This window comes from Tenrec ecaudatus, chromosome 12 (assembly GCF_050624435.1).
Source record: "Tenrec ecaudatus isolate mTenEca1 chromosome 12, mTenEca1.hap1, whole genome shotgun sequence".
Classification (NCBI taxonomy): domain Eukaryota; kingdom Metazoa; phylum Chordata; class Mammalia; order Afrosoricida; family Tenrecidae; genus Tenrec; species Tenrec ecaudatus.
Window position 1 is genome coordinate 35,540,091 of NC_134541.1, and position 22,928 is coordinate 35,563,018.

The 22,928-nt window shown below is 51.7% G+C and overlaps 1 protein-coding gene across 3 annotated transcripts in view; it reads left to right on the top strand.

Annotated features, from left to right (window-relative positions):
• SMOX (spermine oxidase) overlaps positions 1-21,996 on the top strand; it is a 46,468-nt gene extending 24,472 nt beyond the window's left edge. Inside the window, exons 2-8 of one of the 3 annotated variants that reach the window (XM_075563958.1) lie at positions 747-980; positions 2,523-2,749; positions 6,728-6,901; positions 7,076-7,835; positions 9,416-9,576; positions 11,658-11,747; positions 12,178-12,641. In XM_075563958.1, the coding sequence (XP_075420073.1) occupies positions 773-980; positions 2,523-2,749; positions 6,728-6,901; positions 7,076-7,835; positions 9,416-9,576; positions 11,658-11,747; positions 12,178-12,315 (1,758 nt within the window). In that variant the 5' untranslated portion in view covers positions 747-772 and the 3' untranslated portion in view covers positions 12,316-12,641. Of the gene's footprint in view, positions 1-746; positions 981-2,522; positions 2,750-6,727; positions 6,902-7,075; positions 7,836-9,415; positions 9,577-11,657; positions 11,748-12,177; positions 12,642-19,978 lie in introns of those variants that run through there. The other 2 variants (XM_075563960.1, XM_075563959.1) reach the window with 2 other exon arrangements.
• The last annotated feature ends 932 nt before the right edge of the window (positions 21,997-22,928 follow it).

Below are 22,928 nucleotides of genomic sequence, written 5' to 3' on the forward strand. Positions count from 1 at the left end.
CCTTGCTACTTTGTGGTGACGGAGGGGCTGGGTGGTCAGAGAAAGCATCCAGAGACCTACCCGGAATAGCAGAGGCTCATCTGGCACCAGCCTCGTGGCACTTTCTGGGAGGAGGATGGAACATGTCCTGCCCACCAAAGTGCTGCAGCGTCCAACAGAAAGCCAGAGGAGGAGAAGTGGCAGGAAGTGAGAGTGCCAGGGAAGAGTCCGGCAGGGAGCGAGTAGCGGAGCATGCAGTGCCGTGTGTGAGCATTCTGGGACCTGTGTGATCACCTGTGGGCTGGCCTGGGGCTGCTTGTGAGCATCTGGGTTGGGTGTAAGCTGGCTTGCTGCACCAGGCTGAGTGGATCGAGGGTGAGCAGCACCAGGACTATAACCTCTGGACTTTGGTCATCACCCCCTCTCTGACCTGCTCATTTCTTAGTCTTGGGATCTACAGCCAACACTGAGGTGGTGTCTAGCAGGTTTGGGGTGGGATTGATAGGTTTCAGGGGCACAAGGGGAGTTCCCAGCTGCCCTGCCTGCTGGTGGGTACCCAAATGTGTTCTTCCTACCTTTTGTCTCCTCCCCCCCATTTCCCCCATCCCTCTAACCTTCCCACTCTCTTCACAGATGGCTCTTGTCCAGGACTTTGGGAGGTAGGATCCAGGCCCCGCCTTGTGATGGGAGTCCTGAACATCTCTTCAGCGGGGCCAGTGAGCTGGGCACCCCCTCAGCATTCAGTGCCCCTCCCCTGCTGCCCACAGGTTCCTAGAGGGCGAGTGCGGACGGTATGCAAAGTTGTGAATCCAGTGGCGACAGTGCGAATGACCCTCTCAGTCGTGGCCTGCGGAGAAGGGGACAGCCTCGTGTGGTGGTGATCGGTGCTGGCTTGGCTGGCCTGGCAGCGACCAAAGCGCTTCTGGAGCAGGGCTTCACGGATGTCACTGTGCTCGAGGCTTCCAGCCGCATCGGAGGTCGTGTGCAGAGCGTGAAACTTGGTGAGCGCCGCCCCCTCCCCACCTGGCCCAGCCCTAGTCTTCTCTCAGGCAGTCAGCCATCATGCCTGACTCTCAGCAACTGGCCCCTGGGGAGCCCGAAGTCCCATTCTTTTAGCCCTTCCCTCTTGGTACCAGGTGTGTCTGTTTCTGTTTCACCAGAAGGGGAAATCTGCAAATTTTTATCAGTCATTAAGCTCTGAGTGAGAATTAGAATATCAAGACTGAGTGCTAGCTCTTGGTGGTAGGAGCTGAGCTCAGTGGAGGTGGTGGGGCTTGGGGCCTCCTTGTATGTGCTGTGCAGGTCTGGGGAATATCGGGGCAGAGGCTGCACAGAAAGCATCAGATAGGGACGAAAGTGGGCAGGGTGGGGAAGTTACCTGAAATACTGTAGGAGGTCAAGACTTCTCAGCCAGGGGGCATCTGGCCACTGAGAGGCTGAGTGGGAAGGGGCATGTGAGATGACACAGTGCCACTGGGTCTGTTCCCACACCCGGCAGTGGGGCCAGCCAGCTGCAATGCCCACTGGAGGGATGAGGAATCTGGTCAGGGAGATGGTCAGGCTTAGGACAAGCAGAGCTTTCAGATACAGGGGGACCTGCTCTTGTAGGAACTCCCATCACATTCGATGTCTTCCTCTAGTGAGTGCATTTCCTGGAAGGGGTACGTGATGTTGCATTCATTTTCTCCCAGCACAGACAGGTGTGTGTCTGGAACTTGGTAGCCAGTGGAGTCAAGGAGGGGAATGCCCCAGGTACCTGCAAGACCCTATAAGAGCTGGTCGGGAGCTTCATGGAAGGGGGCTTCATGTGTGATCATGATGAGACAATTAGGGCCTGACATCAGATGGAAAAGCACAAAACGAGGAATGCCTAGTTTCTGGGGGAGGTCGTACGGCTGTCTGTATTGTATATCAGATAGTAATTACGACTTAACCGACCATCCCCAACACATAGTGGATTGCAACACTATGGTTTATTTGCTTGTAATTCTGTGTCAGCAACTAGGGCAGGGCTTAGTTAGGCCTTTTGCTAGTCTCACCTGTGCTCACCTATACAGCTGCTTTCATTTGGCGACTAGTCTGGGACTGCTTTGTCTAGGATGGTCCTACCTTTGGGTCTCAAAAAACCCCAAACTCACTGCCATTGAGTTGATGCTGTGCACAGTGACCCTCTGGTGGTTTCCAAGACTGTAACTGTTTATGGGAGTAGAAATACTCATCTTTGTTTCTCGGAGCTGCTGGTTTCCCCTCGCTGCCCATGTGGATCCAGCCCAACAGGTAACCAGGGCTCTTCTCCTTGGCTGTTGGCTGGGCATGTCTCTCCAGCGGCCTAAGGTGTAAAGTGAGTGCCTTGTACCACATATGGCTTCCCCTGGGAGCTTTTAATGGAAAACTCCTGGTTGCCTGTCAAAAACCATACGTAGTCTTTTTTCTGCGCTGCTGTGGAGGGTGGAAGGATCTTTCTGGGAAAAGGAAGGTGAGGCATTGTTCTGGCCCTCTCTGAAGTTCTTGCCACTCCAAGGGCCTGTTGTTGTCACCATCAGGACACGCCACTTTTGAGCTGGGAGCCACCTGGATCCATGGCTCCCATGGGAATCCCATCTATCATCTAGCAGAAGCCAATGGGCTCCTGGAAGAGTCAACTGATGGGGAGCGCAGTGTGGGCCGCATCAGCCTCTACTCCAAGAATGGGGTGGCCTGTTACCTTACCAACCACGGCCGCAGGATCCCCAAGGACGTGGTTGAGGAATTCAGCGATTTATACAACGAGGTAAGGTGTGAGCTGGGCACCTGGGCACGAGGGTGTTGGGAACTGGAAGTATCCTGGCAGTGTTGGGGGAGTCAGGTGATCCTAGTCTTCTGTGATCCTGGCGATATCTTGATTTCTGGGACCTTTGAGGATAAAATGAAGATGGTGCAGGTCAATTTGGGGATAAACTGAAGATGATGAATAGAGAAGTACTAGGCAAGAGATTACTGATATACACGATTCAATATTTCTCTGGAAAGGCCTTAAACATCTTTTTTTAATATATCACTAGGTACTTGAGTAGGGACAGTAGTGGTATGTGTGTATTTCAATATTCTTGCAAATGAAACATTATTTTCTGATATTTAGAATATAATTGGCATTTACATATTGACTTTAGCTACCTAGCTGAACTATTTTAATTTTAATAATACATGATTAATAGTAAATCGTTTAGAAAATTTATGTTCTAATAATGTTTTAGAAGTTTGTCTATATAGTCCCATACAAAAAATGAGTTTTATCTTTTACCTTTTTGATTCTCAGACCAGCATTGTCCAATAGGATTTTCTACAATGATGGAGATGTTCTAGACCTGTACTATCCAATATAATAGTTTTTAGCCATGAGTGTCTATTAAACACTTGAAATGTAACTAGTGAGACTGAGGCACCAGATATTTAATTTTAATTAATTTAAATTTAAATTGCTACAGGTGTCCAGTGCATACTGTGTTAGCACAGGTTTAGACTATTTTTCTTGCCTTATTGCTTTGGCTATTATCTACAGTACAGTGTTGGATAGATCTGGTAATGGCACACATCTTTGTCTCACTCAGCTTTTTAAAAATTCTTAAAATATTTTAATATCTTTCAGTGTGAACTGTGAACTTCACTGAACAAGCAAGGTAACATGTGTAGGCTCTACCTTCTGATAGCTTGTTATTTTTAATATAATGATTCTTCATGCTAGGTCAGTAAACTGGTCAACAAGCACCACAACCGATGCTCAGTTGGTTTTTTGAGGTGACAGGGACAGTGCAGGAGTTTGTTCCACCAGGTCAGACTGTTAATCAAGCTTTCTATTTAGAGGTTCTGAAAAGATTGCATAATGGCGTGAGAAAAAAAAAACAACCCTGATTTGTGGCAGACAGGGGACTGGTTTTGCCACCACGATAATGCACCTGCTCACACAGCCATCTCAGTGTGCCAGTTTTTTGGCAAAAAACAGCATGCCTCTCTGGTCCCATGCACCTTACTCACCTGACCTTGCTCCATTTGACTTCCTTTTGTTTCCATGAATGAAGAGGGAGATGAAAGGACAGTGATTTGATGATGTAGAAGAGCGGAAGAAAAAAACAAGGGAAGTGCTGTCAGCCATCCACACAGACGAGTTTGACAAATGTTTCCAAGAAAGGAATTGGCAGATTTGACATATCCATTAAGTGTAATGGAGAGTACTTTGAAGGTGATTAGGTTGTTGTTTTGTAAAAAATTTTTACATAGCTTTCGGGGGTGGGGGGAGAAGAGAAAAAAATTCTGTTTTGGGGGGTGTACCCCTTGTATTATGAAGTTTCTTCATGTATTGTCCATGGAAAAGGAGAAAGAACATTTGCTTTGATGTATCCCATGCACAACAGAGTATAGCACTGAACTTGAGATCTATCACATGTACCTACACATTCCTGGTGTCTTATGTGTATATGACCACAAGGTATATTGTGTTCACAATCCACTGGTGTTCTGTGCTGACCCAGGGCCGCTCAGAGGCAAAGAGACTAAATTATTCGTGTACAGACATGAACTGCCATTTCTCCAAGTTGGCCTTTTGTGGGATGTCACATTCTGATTCTCAGGTTAGTTCAGGCATGGCTGGCTCTTGCGAAAGACTGTCAGAGTCCCTGATTTATTTTCGTAGATGTCTTTAGAAGTAGATTATCTTAAAAAATACATCAACTTCCGTTGGCGGCTTTGGTTTATGAAAGCCAAGAGTGTGAGCCAGGGTCAGGGGAGGTATATTACACTGATCATCAGACTGGATGGTGAAGCTTCAGATCACGAGGAGGAGGAGGCTGAACTATCTCCATGTCAATAACAATAATAACGATCCATGATGTGAAGACACAGATTTTCTTGTTTGACTCTTAACCGGTGCAAGAGGCCAATACCAAAGGGATGGATTCAAAACACAGAAGCCCTCCCTGAGAGTGGCTTTATAATGAGCGGATGGCTTCTGAATGTATTCTATTTGTTAATAAATAAATGTGTTTGTTCAGTAGTGTCCCACACAGCTGGGTCTCCAGTGCAAGACTGTCTAGTTGCCACTGAACTGGCTCCAACTTAGGGAGACATTTTGTAGAAAGAATAGCATGGTGCTTGGTCCTGCTCGCCCCATAGGAATGCCCACTGGTGTGTTGGAGCCCATTGTTGGGGCGGTTGTATCAAGCCATTGCACTGAGGGTTTCCCTCACTTATGCTGACCCTATGCTTTACCACACGCAATGTCCTTGTCTGGGATTGGTCCTTCCTGATGTCCAAAGAAAGCAAGCCAAAGTCTCCCAACCCCCTCTCTTAAGGAAGGAGTATTCTGGCTGTACATTTTCTAAGGCTGCCTTGAGTCACATCCCAGTTCTGCCATTCATCGGCAGTGTAAGTGAGCTACTTATTGAGCTTCCTTCAGCTTCCCCTTTCTTACCTGTAAAGCCGATGTAGTTATCCTTAGTACACAGGGGTGCGGGGATTAGGTGAAATCTCAATTAAAAGTTCTTGATGCGAATTGGCGTCATTACAATGAGCCGTTTAACAGAGCTGTCCTGTGTCCCTTGGACCACCTTGTGAAGGTGTCAGTTAACACCGGACCGAAGGACTATGTGTTTATGACAAACCCATGTTCAGTTAAAGCTTACTAGTGGTTGGCCCCCAAATTGAATCATGCTGCGGGAAGAAATTTATTACTCTTCAGCGGGGCATTTTGGCCTTCAGTCAACGCAAGCCAAGGACTGGCTACCATGTTACTTATCACCCCCGGGGTGGGGGGAAGGGGGAGGACAGGTAGAAAACAACACCTGGGGAGAGGGCTAGGGGGCAGAGGAAGCAACTTGAAGGCCCAGTTCTTTGGCGGTGGTTCTGGTTGAGGAATTTGATGGGAACTCCAGTTAAGGCCAAATGCCTAACATTTTGTGACTATGAGGGAGGGGAAACGAACAATTTGACTCATTTTTCTCCTTCAGAGACATGTTTAATTCATGTTTGTAGCTCATGTGGAGGCCTTTCCCTTGAGTGGAATGGCATGGAGTGGGGGTGGATATGGAACTCAGTAGTTTGGGCCTCTTTCACTCGGTGGCCCCCAGTCGGTGGCAGGGCTGGGGTACAGAACAGACATTGTTTCCTGGATGTGTGCTTATGGAATCCACGCTTGCTCTGGAAAGGGACCCACACCAGGATTCAGTCACAGCCATAGATGTTGGGCCAAAGAGCAATACTACTAGTCCCTCAGAAGGAATAGCAGTGGCCTGATCACAGCTCCCGACAGTCCTTGCAGGGAAGGAGTCAAGCAGACATGCTGGCAGGAGTGGCAGGGGAAGCATGCGCACTGTGGAGTCTTGGGCAAGGGGAGTGTGTGCACACCCAGGCTCCCACAGGGCCCTGGGGGCCACCCTGGGGCAGGAGGCAGACACTGGATGGGCACCCAGCATTGCACCCTGGTCTGAGCCACAGGGCCCAACTCTCCTCCCTCACAGGCCCAGCTGGCCTTCCTGGAAGCCCCCTGGGAACGTGACCTTGTCAATGCCCCTCAGTACAGCGGGGGCACAACACAACTGAGAGACAGCAACCCCCTCCCCCCACTGTGGTAAATTTGCACACAACCAAACTTTGGACATTCCAGTCGTCCTCCTGTGGACAGTGCGGTGACCCCACTATGGTTGATGATGCTGTTCAGTTGAGTGGTGACTGGGGGAGGGAGGTCATGGGTTTTCAGTGCCCTGGGTCTCTCTGGCAGGTCTATAACCTGACCCAGGAGTTCTTCCAGCGAGGTAAACCAGTCAATGCTGAGAGTCAGAACAGCGTGGGGGTGTTCACCCGGGAGGAGGTGCGCAACCGCATCAGGGATGACCCTGACGACCCGGAGGCCACCAAGCGCCTGAAGCTCGCCATGATCCAGCAGTACCTGAAGGTAGATCTTGTTATCGAGGGGCGGGGTGGGAGTCAGGAGGAGGAAAACTGGCGCCCTAGGAATCTGGGTCCGGGGTGGGTGGTGGGTAGGGGCTTTTTGTTGCTCCATGCTGCCTCCCCCAACCCAGCCCCCTGCCCCGGGGTTTACCACAGCCCCCTCTGGCTCTGCCCACAGGTGGAGAGCTGTGAGAGCAGTTCGCACAGCATGGACGAAGTGTCCCTGAGCGCCTTCGGAGAGTGGACCGAGATTCCAGGCGCACACCACATCATCCCCTCGGGCTTCATGCGGGTGGTGGAGCTGCTGACCCGGGGCATCCCCGCCCACGTCATCCAGCTGGGCAAGCCGGTCCGCTGCGTTCACTGGGACCAGGCTTCAGCCCGCCCCCGCGGCCCCGAGATCGAGCCCCGGAGGGAGGGAGACCACAATCATGACCCCGGGGAGGGCCAGCAGCGAGGAGAGGAGCCCCGGGAGGACGGGCGGGGTGAGGACGAGCAGTGGCCCGTGCTGGTGGAGTGCGAAGACTGCGAGGTGGTCCCGGCGGACCACGTGATCGTCACCACGTCACTGGGCGTGCTCAAGAGGCAGTACTCGAGCTTCTTCCGGCCAGGCCTGCCCGCCGAGAAAGTGGCTGCCATCCACCGCCTGGGCATCGGCACCACCGACAAGATCTTTCTGGAATTCGAGGAACCCTTCTGGGGCCCCGAGTGTAACAGCCTACAGTTCGTGTGGGAGGATGAGGCAGAGAGCCGCCCCCTGACCTACCCGCCCGAGCTCTGGTACCGCAAGATCTGCGGCTTCGACGTCCTCTACCCGCCCGAGCGCTACGGCCACGTGCTGAGCGGCTGGATCTGCGGGGAGGAGGCCCTCGTCATGGAGAAGTGTGGCGATGAGGCCGTGGCCGAGATCTGCACGGAGATGCTGCGTCAGTTCACAGGTGGGTGCCCTACCACCCTCGCCTTCCGCACCCGCTGCCTCCTCCGCGGACCTCCTCCGCGGCCCAGGAAAACCAGCTGACGTCTAGTGTCGGTTCCAACCATGGCCACCCCACCCATGTGTGTCCAGCTGTGTGCAGTGGGGTCTCAGTGACTAATCTTTCTGGAAGACCATCAGCACCCCTTCCTTCCAAGCTCCCCCAGGGCCGACTGAGACTTCCCACCTTGTGCTTAGTTGTGGAGTGGGGTCACCATTTGCTCCAGCCAGGGACTCCCACCCTCTGGTAAAAACCAGTAGCTGTTGCAGTCTCCTGCCTGTCAGAACAGAGCAGTGCTCCAGAGGGGTTTAACGGCTCTCCAGGACTTTCTTCCAAGGTACCTATGAATGGATCGAACCACCAATCTCTCTGTTAGGAGCTGAGGGCTAGTAACTAACTCTTTGCACTACCTAAGCCCTAGGCTCCCAAACTTATTTGGCCCACCACTCCTTTTTCAGGGGGGAAAAAGAATTGACTCAGTCCCCGCCCCTATCAAGTTTTCTTGTCCTGTCGCCTGTCATCAGGGGGAATGTGTTAGATGTCTGCTTGTCCTTCTCATCCGGTATTGGCTGCTGTGGGCAACACTGACCTAAGCAAACACCCAGACCACTGCCATCAAGTTGATTCCCACTCACAGCGACCCTGCTAGTGTTCCCAAGACTGGAAAGTTTTACAGGTGCAGGCGGCCGCTTCTTTCTCCCAGGGAGCAGTTAGCAGCCCAGTGTGTGACCCACTACTTGAACAGGGCTCTCTAGGAACTCTGGAGTTCCTCTTAGCTCTCCTCACTCACTCCAGGCTGTCTGCACAGAAGTGCCCCCACCTGGCATCCATTCAGCTAAGCTCAGAGCTCCCATTGGAGCATGAAGCTTTCAAAGAGCTAGGCGCCGTGTTTATTCCAGAGCCTGGGGGGGTCAAAGCTCAGACGTCAACGTCTTGCTAAGGGGTGGGCTTGTTTTTTAATGTTCACCTGATTTAAGGTGAGCATGTTCCATCCATACGTTCATGAATAGAGGAACTCGGGTAGTGTAGTGGGTTAAGGATTGCGCTGCTAATTGCAAAGTTGGTTCAAATCCACTTGCTACTCCAAGGGAGAAAGATGAGGCTGTCGGCCTCTGTCAAGATGTAAGCACTTCGGGAATCCTATGGAGCGGTTCTATGCTCTCCTTATAGGATCACTGTGAGGCAGAATTGACTTGCAAGGCAAGGGGTTAGGTTGGTTTGGGTATTCCTTAAAGACCTCACAAGAAGCCCTGAAGTTAGAAAGGGAAACATTATTATCTGTGATGATTTTTAAAACTGGAGAAAAGGAAGCTCCAGACAGATGGGGAGTTCTCTGGAGAGCTCAGGGAGGCGGGCAATGGGTGCTCAGCTAGAACGCTGTCCTCCCTATGTACTCTCTCCCACCCTCTGTGCCCCCAGTCCTGCCCCATAGCAGCCTGGCTCTCCGGGTGCCCTGGGGCTGGGCTGGGCTGCCCGCTTCGTGATGTCATGGATATGCACTCTTGCTTATTCCCCCTCCCTTGGTTCTTCTGCCTCCCCAACAGGGAACCCCAATATTCCTAAACCTCGACGAATCCTGCGCTCGGCCTGGGGGAGCAACCCCCACTTCCGAGGCTCCTATTCATACACACAGGTGGGCTCAAGCGGGGCCGACGTGGAGAAGCTGGCCAAGCCCCTGCCGTACACAGAGAGCTCCAAGGCCGCGGTGAGTGTGGGGGTGCCGGGCGGCTTGAGGGCGTGGCGTGGGTACTTCTTAGGGGCACTTGGTCCAGGGTGAGGGGTGGGGTTGTGTTCACCTAGGGGTGAGTGGGGGAGGACAGCTTCTCTACTGAAAGAGAAACCAAGAAGCAGCTGTGCACTCAGCATCTGGAAGCAAAGATGGGCTCACACTGAGACCTCTGCCTCTGGAGGTTACCAAAGTGGACCCAGCCAATGCCGGGCTAACTTGGCAGTCATTAGCCACGGAGCTGTCAACTTCACTTTCCCAGTTCGTCTGGAGCATAACTCCATTGGATCATAGGCCCTCGGTTGCAGGAGCCATGTGCTGCTGGTGGCCGCCGGGCGAGAGCTGTAGATCCTGCCCGTTGTTGTGGAAAGTACTGTCGGCGTACCGATGCTGTGCAAGGAAGTTTCCCAGTGTCATTTTCTGGGAATGGCCCTCCCTCAGATTAATAACAACTAGATGCACTGAGCTGCAAGCTGCAAGATCAGTGGTTCAAGCCCACCAGTTGCTCCCTAGGAGGAAGAGGAGGCTGTCTGTAAAGATTCACAGTCTCAGAAAACTTCCAGGGCAGATTCACTTTGTCCCACAGGGTGGCCATCAGTTGGAGTCCACTTGATGGGAGTGAGTTTGAGTTTGAGACACAGAGAAATAGCAGTCAATCGCAGAGAAGTCGTTACATGGATTTTTCCCCTCCTAAGAGGCGTTTCCCCATCAAGCGTGCAATATTAGATAATGCCTCCCAGTGACCCCAGACATGGTGGAACCGTGCCCCAGAGGATGCTGCAGTTTTGCAGTCCCATCGCCAGGTCTGTGCCACAGGTCTCCTCTGGATGGACTCAACCCTTAGCAGCTGAGCACTTTAGCCACCCCCCTGGGGTTCCAACAGATAATCAATATTCAAATCATAGGGAGAATGGTGTTTAACACAGTTCTTTGGTTTAATCAGTGAAGAAGATTTCCGTCAACCACCAGGATTCATGCCAGCCCAGCTGTGTGATGGGTGGAATGGGTGGGGGACAGGGGAGGAAAGGGACAATGCTTAAAAAGAGGCCCCCAGAAAGGCTCTTCCCCACTGCCGTAACCATCCTCCCCAAAGAGCAAAGCTTACCTTGTCACCTGTACTGGGTAGGAGCAGTGCATATAACAGCCACCACTTGAGAGGAACAATGGCTTAGACAAGACAAGATGGAGAGTTACTTTTCTCAGGCCGAGGAAATCTGGGGACAGGGGTCAGGAGCCTGGGTTATTAGCACATGGCTCTACCATCTTCCAGGTCACCTTGCAGCCTAGCATGGCTGTTGAGACTGTAGCCATTGCGCCTGCATCCTAGGCTGGGAGAAGGAGGAAAGGCCGGCAAGCAAAAGAAGGGAGTCCTTGGAGCCCAGCCAGGTGTTCTTAGCCACAGGTGCCCCTACACCTCATTGGCCAGAGCTCAGTCATCTGACTATACCTACTTGCTAGAGAATCTGGGACGGGCTGTTTCTCCTGGGTCCAGGTGTTTTTAGGAGGAGGAGGAGCATGGGCAGAGGGCAGAATCAGTACAGCTGTGGTGAGCTCCTGGCTCAGGGGGTGAAGCCTCATTACCCAAAGTGGGCCCGCAGCAGCAGCATCTCTGGGAAGCTTGTTAGAAATAGAGGAGCTCAGGCCCCAACCCAGACCTGCTGAATTCAACATGGCCTTGTGTCAGGCTCCCCCCAGTGATATCCAGCCATGTTGACATGCTCTGGGATAAAGTTCAGGCTGGAATGCAAGAACTTGTACTTCATCCTGACCCTGCAGAGACACCTGCTTCCTCCAGGCTGAGCTTTGTCCGTACCAAAATGCTTTCCATCTCCCAGAGTAGGCCTGCTCCAGTGAATCGTGACCCCGACTTTTTCCTCATGCTCTCTGCCTGCCTAGTCATCCAGTACCCTCCCAGAAGCAGTCTGAACACTGTGGCCTCTGGGAAACTTTATACAACCTGTCTCTCAGTTGGCCTCTTTTCTGGCCTCCACACCTCACCCTAACACCCATGCCAGCACACATGATGCTGTGTAGTAATTGGGTTTCCTGTCTGCATACAGCGTGGAAGCTCCTCAAAGCAGCAGCCCGGTCACCTTTTCTCTTCCAAGTGTCCAGAACAGTCCCAGGACCATAATAGGGGCTCCACAAAGGTTTGTTAAATTCCCACCTCACTTTATTGAGTGCTTTTGTTCTTCCAGTCTCTAAGTGCTTTAGACACATGATGTCACTTAACCCTTACAGCCGCCTGCAGAAATAGGTGATATAAACCCACTTGTGGTTGAGAAAAATCCAGGCCCAGGGAGGTGAAAGCACTTGTCCGAGTTCTTATGTAAGAGGCACAATGTGCCCTTGAGAGTGCAGAAGCATCACTCTAAACAGCCTCAGGGCAGAATGCTCAGAGGCCTGGATGTTTGGGAAAGAAGCAGGGGAAGGTGGCATGGGCAGCGCCTCATCCTCTGGAAGCAGCAGTACCTGCATCTCAGGTACCTGCTCTCTCCTCTCTGACTTATAGTATGGAATGGGGCTCTGGGCAGATGGCAGCTGCTGCTCCTCCGCCCTTACTCGCCCTTCTGCCACTAGCCCATGCAGGTGCTGTTCTCGGGGGAGGCCACCCACCGCAAGTACTACTCCACTACCCATGGTGCTCTACTCTCTGGCCAGCGGGAGGCCGCCCGCCTCATCGAGATGTACCGAGACCTCTTCCAGCAGGGGAACTGAGGGCCTTCCTCACTGCCAAGCGTGTTCCTTCAAGAACCACTAACTCGTGACCGCTAGCCCGTGCCCTTTGCTGCCATGTGCGCCTGATCTCCTAACCCTTGGTAGGATGGAGTTTTCTCTTCTGTAGAGCTAGATGTCCTGACTAGCTTCAGACCTGGCCTGTAGCTTTTCCTTCTGGGCCTGGCAAGGCTAGGGCCCGTTGACTTACCTCTTCCTCTGACCCACACCCTCCCATAACCCTACCCCTCCTGCCTCGTTATTGTAAGTGCCTTCAATAATTTGCATTTTAAGATAATAAAAGGAGGCTTGCCTTCCCCGTGCTCCACAGCTGCTCCATTCAGGTGTCCTCTGCTCCTGTGTTTTCTTTTTTAGAACCAGAGACCCCGCTTTGAGTGAGGGGGCAGCAGGGGGAACTCTGACTGGGCTGGCTCCCTGAGGGATGGTGCCTTCAGTTCTTACAAGGGGCGTCTCCAAACCCCAGGGCAGTTGGAGCTGCTTGACTCCCTGCTGAGAGTTCTTCGGGGATAAGGGACCTTCTCTGACAGACCCCAGCTCTTTCCCGTCGTCCTGGTCTACCCACCAGCCTTTCCTTGGCTTCTCCAAGCCTGACTAGAGAGTGAGGCCATGCAGAGGGCAGTGAGTGCCAGGGGAGGGGGCACCCTGCCACGTTCAGTGTGTTCATTCATCACCCATGTGCCCTGGTCGTGGGGCACTGGGTCTGGCCCGTGCTACTGTCCTTTGGGAAGGTGGGGAAACCTGGCTGCTCTTTTGGGCAGAGAGATAGATCTGAATGGCACCCACTTGCCGAATCCCATGGGCCTGCCTTCCTTGAAGGGGAAATCTGTTCTCATTCATGCTGAGTAAAGCCACATATTTGCATAGGCACCTTTGTACACATATACACACCCCTACCTGGACACCCTCCCCCACAGATAGACACACTCAGACCTATATCCACACCCCTGTCTCTACACACACGTCCTCGCACCCACCTGCACTCCCTCCCGGGCAGACGTACATGTGTGGATGCGAAGGCACACCTGTACACATGCACAGAGAGACTCAAAGCACAGGCCGCCTATTCCTCACTGTAGCTTCCTGGTGGTAGACAGGACGGCTGGGGGTGGGGCGTGGAGAGGTGGGGAAGGCCCCTGGTCTAGGCCTTCCCAAACATTTGGGGCACTGCCTTTGGTGTGACCCAATGCCACCCCACCCCCGATGCTTATGGAGCGCGCTCACCACCCACATGCATCCACACACGCCCCCTCCCCGCTCTGTACACACTCCTGACCGGCGTGCCTTGCCAGGGGGGGGGGGTGGCGTAAAGCAGGAGGTGGGGGTGGGGAGAGAGCAGAAGTCTCCATGGTTACCCTGACTCAGATCCACTTGCTGGTGCCCATCTGTTGGAAGGATTCTGAATTACAAAATTCTCAATAAAGGATAAAAATGATCAGTGTAAACATAGAAGGAAAGTTTGAAGCCAGGATCTGTCTCCATGGTCCAAGCCCTAAAGCTACAAAAGGGCACACTGTGACACATGTTCCCACCCCACCCTTAGTAGCCACTCCCCCCACCTCTGAACACCCAGCCAGTATAAACAGATGCCCCATCACTTCTCTATGCAAAAGGGGACAAAGTAGGCACCCTTCCCTGCTTTCGTGTGTGTGCGTCAGGTAATAGCAGGAGAGGCCTTCAGAAAGTTCGTGGAAACACGTAGTGAAAAAGTAATGGAAAATTTCCACCCGCTTTCTGAAATTTCCTTTGTCCTTAGAGATCTCCACCTAGCAACATTGACAAGGATACAGAAGTTGGGACCTGGCTTTAGTTAGGTAAGGGAGGAAGCAGAGACTGGTCGCTAAGTGCCCATGACCCTTGGGCAGCCTGCTGGTCATTGGTCCTAGATACTCACAGTTTGACTTGCATGTCCACACAGGCTGATGCTGGGTGGAGTGTGTCCCTGGGAAGGGAAACCTGACACTGAGACTCTGTGTGTGTGTGTGTGTGTGTGTGTGTGTATCACCAGGGCTCCTTTCTTTAGTGGGGTTCAATAATATGACCTTCCTGGTTAACCCACATATTAAAGTGGGCTATTATTATGAAAGTGGATGCTGGGTAACAACCCTGGGGATGGCCTCTGTGACCTGGGTGGGGAGCTTCCAGCCTGTGGGCCATAGAGGTCCCAGGAAAGCATCAATCCCTACTAACATCACACGCCTCCCCCAAGCGAAGCAGGTCTAGCCTTCGCTTTCGGGGTGAGGTGACTGAATGTTTAGCTAGTACAGCCCATGAATGATGGAATGAACACCCCCATGGACCTTGGTAGAAGAGGTTCTCTGCCCTGCTGTCCTGCGTAGCGGTGAGAGGAAGTGAACTGTGCTTGAACACGGCGCGTGAATCTCAGCCACCTTGTGGACAGGGAAAGAAGGCAGGCCTGAGCGCCCGCTTCCTCACACTCTTTGTACACGGTTCAGGAACCCACAAAGTTAATGTTGTGTGTGGCCTTAGAAATGAAGGGAGGCGAGCAAGGCCTGGGAGGGGGCATGAGGTCACAGAAGTGACCCAGATCTTGGTCTGGGTGGTGTTTGAGTGGGTGTGTACGTTGATAAAAAAAGGCATCCATGGAAAACGTGAGTGTGTTCCTGTCTGTAAGGCTGTAATCCAATTTAAAAAAAGTTTCAAGGAGTGTGAAGTTCTCGTCCTCTTCCCTCCAACCCCAAACAGGCAGTAGATCTTGTGTGCAAACGAGAAACCAAACCAAACCAGTCGCAGTTGAGTTGAGCCCCATACATCTCAGAGTATAACTGCCCCTGAAGGGCTTCATCAGCTGACTTCTTGAAAATAGATCTCCACACTTTTCTTCTGAGGCTCTGCAGGGTGGACTCAAACCCCCACGCAGTCAGTTGTCAGCCGAGCAGCTGTTGACACCACCCAGGGCCTCCTCTGGCTGTGTTTGTGCAGCTGATTTCCTCCCGGCAGCGGAGACACCGCCACCGTCCCATGAGCAGAGAGCGGAGCAAGGTTCTGCCAGTGCTCTAGCTGCCTGGTGATAAGGGTTGGCCTCCTGCTGACATGGTTCAGTAATGGCATGCCAGCCATGACTGCCTTCCTCTGGCTCTGCAAGGGGAAGGAGAATCTGGCTCCACATCTGCCCAAGGGCCATTCTCTTTTAAAAATCATTTTATTAGCGCCTCAAAGAACTGTTATCACAATCCATAATACATCAATTGTGTAAAGCACATTCGTACATTCATTGCCCTCATCATTCTCCAAACATTTGCTTTCCCCTTAAACCCCTGGCATCAGCTCCTCATTTTACCCCTTCCTTCCCTTCCTCATGAACCCTTGATAATTTACTAATTATTATTTTGTCATATCTTACACTGTCCGACACCTCCCTTCACCCACTTTTCTGTTGTCTGTCCCCCAGGGAGGTTATATGTAGCTTCTTGTAATTGGTTTCCCTTTTCCACCCCACCCTCCTGGTATCGCCACTCTCACCACTGGTCCTGAAGGAATCATCCGCCCGGGATTCCCTGTGTTTCCAGTTGCTATCTGTACCAGTGCACATCCTCTGGTCTAGCCAGATTTGTAAGGGAGAATTGGATCATGATAGTGGGTGGGTGGGGGGGCATTTAGGAACTAGAGGAAAGTTGTATGTGAGGCAGAGATCAGTCACACCTCCCTCCTTCATCCTTCTTTAACAGACACCAACCATCCCTTCCCATGATACTCTACTTCTCTGCGGGCTTAGATCCTCTGTTGCCAAAGCCTTACAGAACTCACAGACAATACTCATGATTATGGGGAATATGTTAGGGAAGCTAATCAGATTATAAATCAGGATGCAACATGTTAAGGATACAGTTCTTTTGTCTGAAGGGCCTCCTCTTACTCATTCCCTCACACACATCTCTCTCTCTGGTCCTTGGCCACCCACCCATGTGGCCCCTTGGCTTCTTCCCTGCTTAGGCCAGTGTTACAAAGCTCCTTTAGTGTGGATGAACACCCAAAGGGCAAGTTACTCTGTAAACCGGCCTCCTGCCCAAAGGCCCTCAGTTTTACTCCTCGCATGGGTGGGGAAGCCTGCTGCTCTGTTTGCTGGGCTCTGCTGCTTGGCCTCTGCTGCCACCGCCACCACTTCTGCCTGGAGAGATCCCATCGCCCGAGCTCCCATTCCGGCTTGATGTCTGGGTGGTCGCGAGATTCTCTGTTCCTCTTTCTGCAATGGCTCCCCCTCTCCTCAGTGAAATAGCACAACTCACCACTCCCCTGACATGTTAGTCAATGCTCCCACCCAGTTGTGTGGTGGGGAACTACAAAGATGAAGGATAGAAGACCCACCCTAAGGAACATCACTTCATTACACAAGGACGTCACCATTTGCCAGGCCCACTGGCTGCGTCCCTTCGCCCCCTTGGCATCTGCAGCTGCGAGAGGGAGTTAGGGATGGTCTGCAGCCTAAGGTTCCCAGATGGGCTTCTGTTCAGATGCACGATGCCACCCAGCTTGGAGAGAACCTGATCTTGTGGGGGCCGGTGGCAAGGGGATTCACAGGGGGCACACTCACATTCCAGGAAAGGTGTGGGAGGAGTGGCCCCGGAGGGTTTGCCCAGGTGGTCAACCCTTGAGTCTGCGGCCTCCACAAGCATCGGTGGGGCAGTAAGGGTAGCTTTTGTGACGGTCAGCTTTGAGAGTGGACTTGCGGCAGAGCATGGAGTGAGAGACAAGGGCAGGAATACAAGGTGGTCGCCTGGCTGAGACTGTTTGGGAAGCAGCCGTGGTGTCAATCAAAATCCAAAAGACTCCACTTAGGGCGGGCGATGTGGCCTGCTTGGGCTAATACTCATGCCAGCGTCTGTAGGGGAAGTTGCTTCTCTGTAGAATGGGCCACCCAAGCACCAGGGTCCCCGTGGTCACGGGGTTCTGTTGTGGCTTTGTGGCAACCGCAGGCACGATTCCCCAAGAGGCAGGGACAGCTGGCAGAATCCCTCGCCACCATGTGACAGGGGAACTGGGCACTATCTCCCGCTTCGTGGAAGCTGCCCAGAGAACCTGTATCTCTCAACAACCAATGCACGGGTGAGGCAACTCTAGTCTGAGTCATCCTGGTCTGCTGGGAGTTGCTCACGGAAACCCCAAGGGGCAGAAGTGGGCCACTGGTTCAGTGCTTTAGAACTTCCTGTCTCACTGATAGTTGGCAGCACACAGTGCTAGGGTTATACGAGGGCTGGGCTGGCTTTCAAGACCGCTCCTCATTGGTGTAGGGCAATCAAGCGGCAAGAGTTGTCCTCCGACTCAGCAGCCACTGGCACACGGAGTCTCGGGCTGTCAGTACCAAAGGGAGGCGCTGGCCACAGTCCTGTTCCATCCTAGTGAACTGGAAATGGATGGCTACAAAGCTATTCTCACTTCTGGAGAGTCTGGCCGTGCTGGTTTCCCATGGAGTTCACAAAGAGGGCTTAAGATGAGCAGCGTGTCACCAGTGTTTGCAAGGTTTGGGCCTGTGGGATGTCACCATCCCTGGTTTGCCACCTTCTCTCATCCAGCACGGGGGACCCGTGGCATCACACAGCCACTGTTCAAGGCCACGGCGCCACCTGACGCCTCAGAGCTCTTCTTCCTCAGGTGCAAGCCACTTCAGTCCCCTTTCCAGCACCTGAGACAGTGGTTCTCCTTATACTAAAATGGGTTGGGATTTCTGTTCTTTGTGATCCATCCTGATTCACTCAAATCAGTACCAGGAGAGGGGTGGTGCCATCAGCCCGTTTATTCAGTCTCTTGCCAACACTTTCAACTCTCTTGTTTCTTGCTCTGTTGAACTGAGTCGTGATCTCCATCCAGTTGTTTCATGTCTCCTCCCCTATAGCGAGGTCATCAACAACCCTGCTGGAGACAACACGGAGCAGCGGCCTGCTGTCCCTAACAAGGCAGAGCAAATGTCTTCCGGGGTCCGCCCATGGACCGAACACTTCCAGGCAGAACTCTTGACCTGACCCCTCCCGATGTCATCAACCCATGTTGTCTTGGTGGCTGTTCAGTTGGCTCCAAGTCATGGTGACCCCGTGTGAAACTGAACAACGTCGCCGCCTGGTCAGGGGCATCTTCATTATTCGCGTCCTGCTTTAAGCTCATTGTGGAAGCCATGTCAGTCCATTTCAGGGAGGGTCCCTCAGTGTCACCGAGCCTCTATTGTATCAAACACGAAGGCTCCCAATGCTCCCTTCTGATCACATGTGCCCAAAGGGGTTGAAACCCCCTGGCTGATTTTCAGAAGAGGAAGCTCGCTCTTCCCAGCCTGTCTCCGCCTGGAGGCTCCGCTGGAAGCTGTCCAGCACGGGCCTTCCTGGTGTTATTTGAACTGCAGGTAGCAAAGGACAGAGCGCCAGCCACCGCCAACAGACGGGTTTTAACCTACAAAACCCACCCCCAAACTCACTGCCATGCAGTCGATTATCGAGCACATTTCAAATCTGTATGTCCAACCAACCAGCAGGACGCGGGGTCTTGTCACCAAGGTTCCATGCTCGCTATGCTCCTCCCCTGACTCCAAGGGCCCAATCCGATTAGGGGTGAAAGGTGGTTCCCAGAGTCCTACAGGATCGGGTCCTGGGCTGCCACCATCTGCCACCCTTTCTTTCTCTAACCTGGGCTGTCCCTTTTGTCCTCCACATTTACAACTCTCTTTCCCTCTGCCCTTAGATCTCTGCTCAAATGTCGCTGCTCTGGAAGACAGCCCTGAGCACTACTGTCCACGACACTCCCTCTTCTCTTGCCCTTTCTCTCCCGGATGACATCCCGCCTCCCCCAAAGCAGCTGAAATCAGCTCATCCATCTATATGAAAACACGAGGACTGAAAACAAAATGAAATGATCTTTGATGAAGTTCTTACAAAAAACCCAGGCCCAGGGGGAGCACTCAGTTCTCACTCCCATGTCCTTGAGGACAGACACCTCCATATTCTTGGGAGATCAAGTTGATTTCCACTCATAGTGACCCCACAGGACAGAGTAGAACTGCTCCCTAGAGTTACCGAGGCTGTAGATCTTTGCCGGAATGGACAGTCTCATCTTTCTCCCACGGAAGTAGCTGATGGGTTTGAACCACCAACCTTGCTGTTGGCAGTCCAACATGTAGCCCACTGGATACGGCTAGTACTCAGAAAATGCATCCATGTGCACATTCACCACACTAGTTCCTAGAGCACACATTAGCATTCCTTGCTATCTAGAACCCTAAATGTACTGGGTGTTATTTTGCTTATTTGTTTGTTTACCGTCCCCACTCCACAACCCCTTCCCCTCCCAAGAGTATAAGTTCTGGGCTCCCACTGTATGTCCAGTGCCCAGACAGGGCTGGCACAACAGCAGGGCACAACACCTCTCCTCTTTGGGCCCCCAGTGCATTGTGGGCTAGGTGTGGGGCAGCTAACTGCAAGGTGGGTGGTTCCAACCTACCAGCCTCTCCTGGGGAGCATGATGAGGCTGTCTGCTCCCTTAAAGATTTACAGTCTTGGAAATGCTATGTAGGATAGTGAGATAGTTAAGGTTTATTGTGCCAACCTGGCCGATAAGCACATGTGGGATTAATTGAAGGGTGGAGGGATAAATGGCTCAGAGAGCCTCGCCTTTCTAGTTCTCAGGTCTCTTGCTTTCTGATGGTCAGACCAGGGTGCAGCTGCTTTAGCCAGTTCCCTGCTTCAGCTGACAAGGTTCACTTCCTGCAAGACATCCCTGAGGAGAAGCCACATGGACCTACCCTGATGCAGCCCTGGGTGCTGGAGCAGCCTTGTGGAGACCCCTGCCAGCGCTGAGATGCTTACGCCTTCACTGACTTGGCTTTCCTCCTGCAGTTGGCGTCATTGCGTGTGCTTTGTGAGACTGAGGAGGACTTTGTAGATTGGTGTCAGACATATGGGCTAACATTGGATTTATGGGCTTGGACAGCACTGGGTTGGGATGCTTTCTTAATGTACCCTTTATATAAAACACACACATATATTTCTGTGGATTTGTTTCTCTAGTCTACCCAGACTAACACAGATAGCTATGAGTAGGAATATACTCAGGGCAGTACGTTTTGGGGTTCAGAGGCCCCTGCCTCTCCCACACTGACCCATGCCCAAATTCAGGGACTTGGTCTTACTCATTCCACCTAACCCATCCATCTTGAATCTTTACTGTCTTTCCATGATTCCGCCCTCCTCCTGTTATCACCCTCCCTGAACCCTTGCCTCCTCATCACCAACGAACGTCACAGGGCTTTCTACATCTGGGGCATCCCCATCCTGACAGTCGTCGTGAGTCTCAGGCTGTAGAGCAGACACTGAAAGGCCTGTCTGGCTTTCCTTTTAGGGAAGCTGGAAAAGGTGAGCTACAGCCCACAATGACCCGTCTCCCTAGAACATAGGTTCCCATACTTATTTGGCTGATCACCCCCATTTCAGGGGGATGGGGTGGGGATTACTCAATGCTCCCTTGATAATTCAGATAATCTGCACTCAAGCCCATAATCCGGGTCAAATATAGGTAGCAGCTTTCCCGTCTCTACTGAGCATTCCAGCTCCACAGTCAAACGCGGAGGGTGATTGATGCCGACTTACAGTGACGTATGTGACATATATGTCAGGGTCTATATAGGACAGGCTAGAACTACTGCCCTTGTGAGTTTCAGAAACTGAAACTGTTCATGGGAGCAGAAAGCCCTGGCTGGTGGTTTCGAACTGTTGATGTTGAGATCACAGTCCAACGTGTCACCATCAGGGCCTCTTCAGAGTCATCCCAGAAGGCGGTACAGTTTTAGGCCACTTTAGGAAGCACTGCTCTGGAAACAGGAGCAACATCATGGATGTGGCGCCACATCCTCTGTTGCCACCTGCTGGCTATGTGGGACCACAGCACCTTTGCTCCGCCGAATAACTCTTGGATTCTGAGTTTTTGAAATCGCAAGAAACGCTTTTCTTAGAAATAAATGTAACCATTTTAGTGACATATAATTCGTGTACCACACAATTAAATACAGATGTGCATTCATTGCCAGAATCAATTCATTCTCATATCTATTATTATTAGTGCCCCATTTGCCCCCGTTGCCCCCGTCATAACAGCAAGGAGCTATTCAGACTGTTACTCTCTAGGAATTTACCTCTACTGGGTTTTGTATAAAGAAAATCATATATAAACTCCAAAAGCCACCATTGCCAACAAAATAAAAGCATAGAAAAACCTCAATCCAAAAGAAAGAAAACAATAAAAACTAGAGCGAGTTCAAATTAAATAGATCCAAAGGGAAAACAAATGGTAAGGTTAAATTTTAAACGAATCCACCTTCTGCAGTCATCCATTCTCCATCGCACTCTGCTTCCAGGCAAGACTACTCATCTCCCTGGTTCATGGTCCCACAGGGTTCAATGGAGGCTCGACCCACCTGTCTGCCTTTCCCTGCCATCCATGCCCTTCTGCAAACCGGGTGCTCAGAATTTCAACTCTCCTACAATTTCCTCCTTTGGTCTTGGATTTTATTATTTACAATCCTTGGGTTACAAGGGTTGGTGTACTCCTTCTGTGTGGGTTTAGCCAACACCTCGCTTAGATAGCTGCGTGTTTTAAGACAGGCCTTTAAGACCCTAGATGCTAAGAAAATGGTTGTTTTGTGTGTGTGTATGTGACTCATATTGAATACATGAGTAAACCAATGTAATAAAATTATACAACACCATTGGGTTTTTTCTTCCTAACACAACAGAGGTCTTTTAACCCTGCTGATAAAAGACGTTTTTGAATATCCGTTCATTCTTTTGTTCATCCATTAGATTTTGATCGATTTCCTCTTGTGTGCCAAGCTGTTTGCTGAGGAGGTTTACTTACCCTTCAGTAGATGAGTTTACATGGGAGGTGAAGAAAGGAGATAGCTAAAGGTAGAAAATGTGACCTCACTGGTTCCCAGTGGAGCTGAGCTTATACAGGGGGCTGCGTACACAATGCTTATACAGGGGGCAGCGTACACAATGCTTATACAGGGGGCTGCGTACACAATGCTTATACAGGGGGCTGTGAAAAGGTGGATGGGAGCAACTCCGTTTTAGGTGCGAATGTTTCTACTATGTCCTACTCAATGTGACTTTGTCCTGGGGAAAAGTACTACATTCACTTATTCAATTTTAAGACATGTATTGGATATCATCCTTGGTGGCCCCACGGCTGAAGTGTTGGGCTGCTAACTGCAGAGTCAGTGATTCAAACCCACCAGCTGCCCCATGGGAGAAAGATGCGGCAGCCTGCTTCTGTAGAGATGCCCCTCAAACCCACCAGCTGCCCCATGGGAGAAAGACGCGGCAGCCTGCTTCTGTAGAGATGCACCTTGCGGAGCCCCTCTGCTCCGTCCTGTAGACAGGGTCGGGGAGGGTTGTTATGACAGATTGGAAGTGCAGCTCCACACAGAGGGAGACACATTTGGAGCGCAGTGCTGTATGCATTCTGAACATATCCGTGTGTCTGCAATTCTAAGTGTTGCTCTAACGGAAATCTCACACAACTCAAATCCATGGAGTCGATTTCAACTCATCGCGACCCTTTAGGACAGAGTGGATCTCTACAAACCCGGGGGTTTCTAAGAC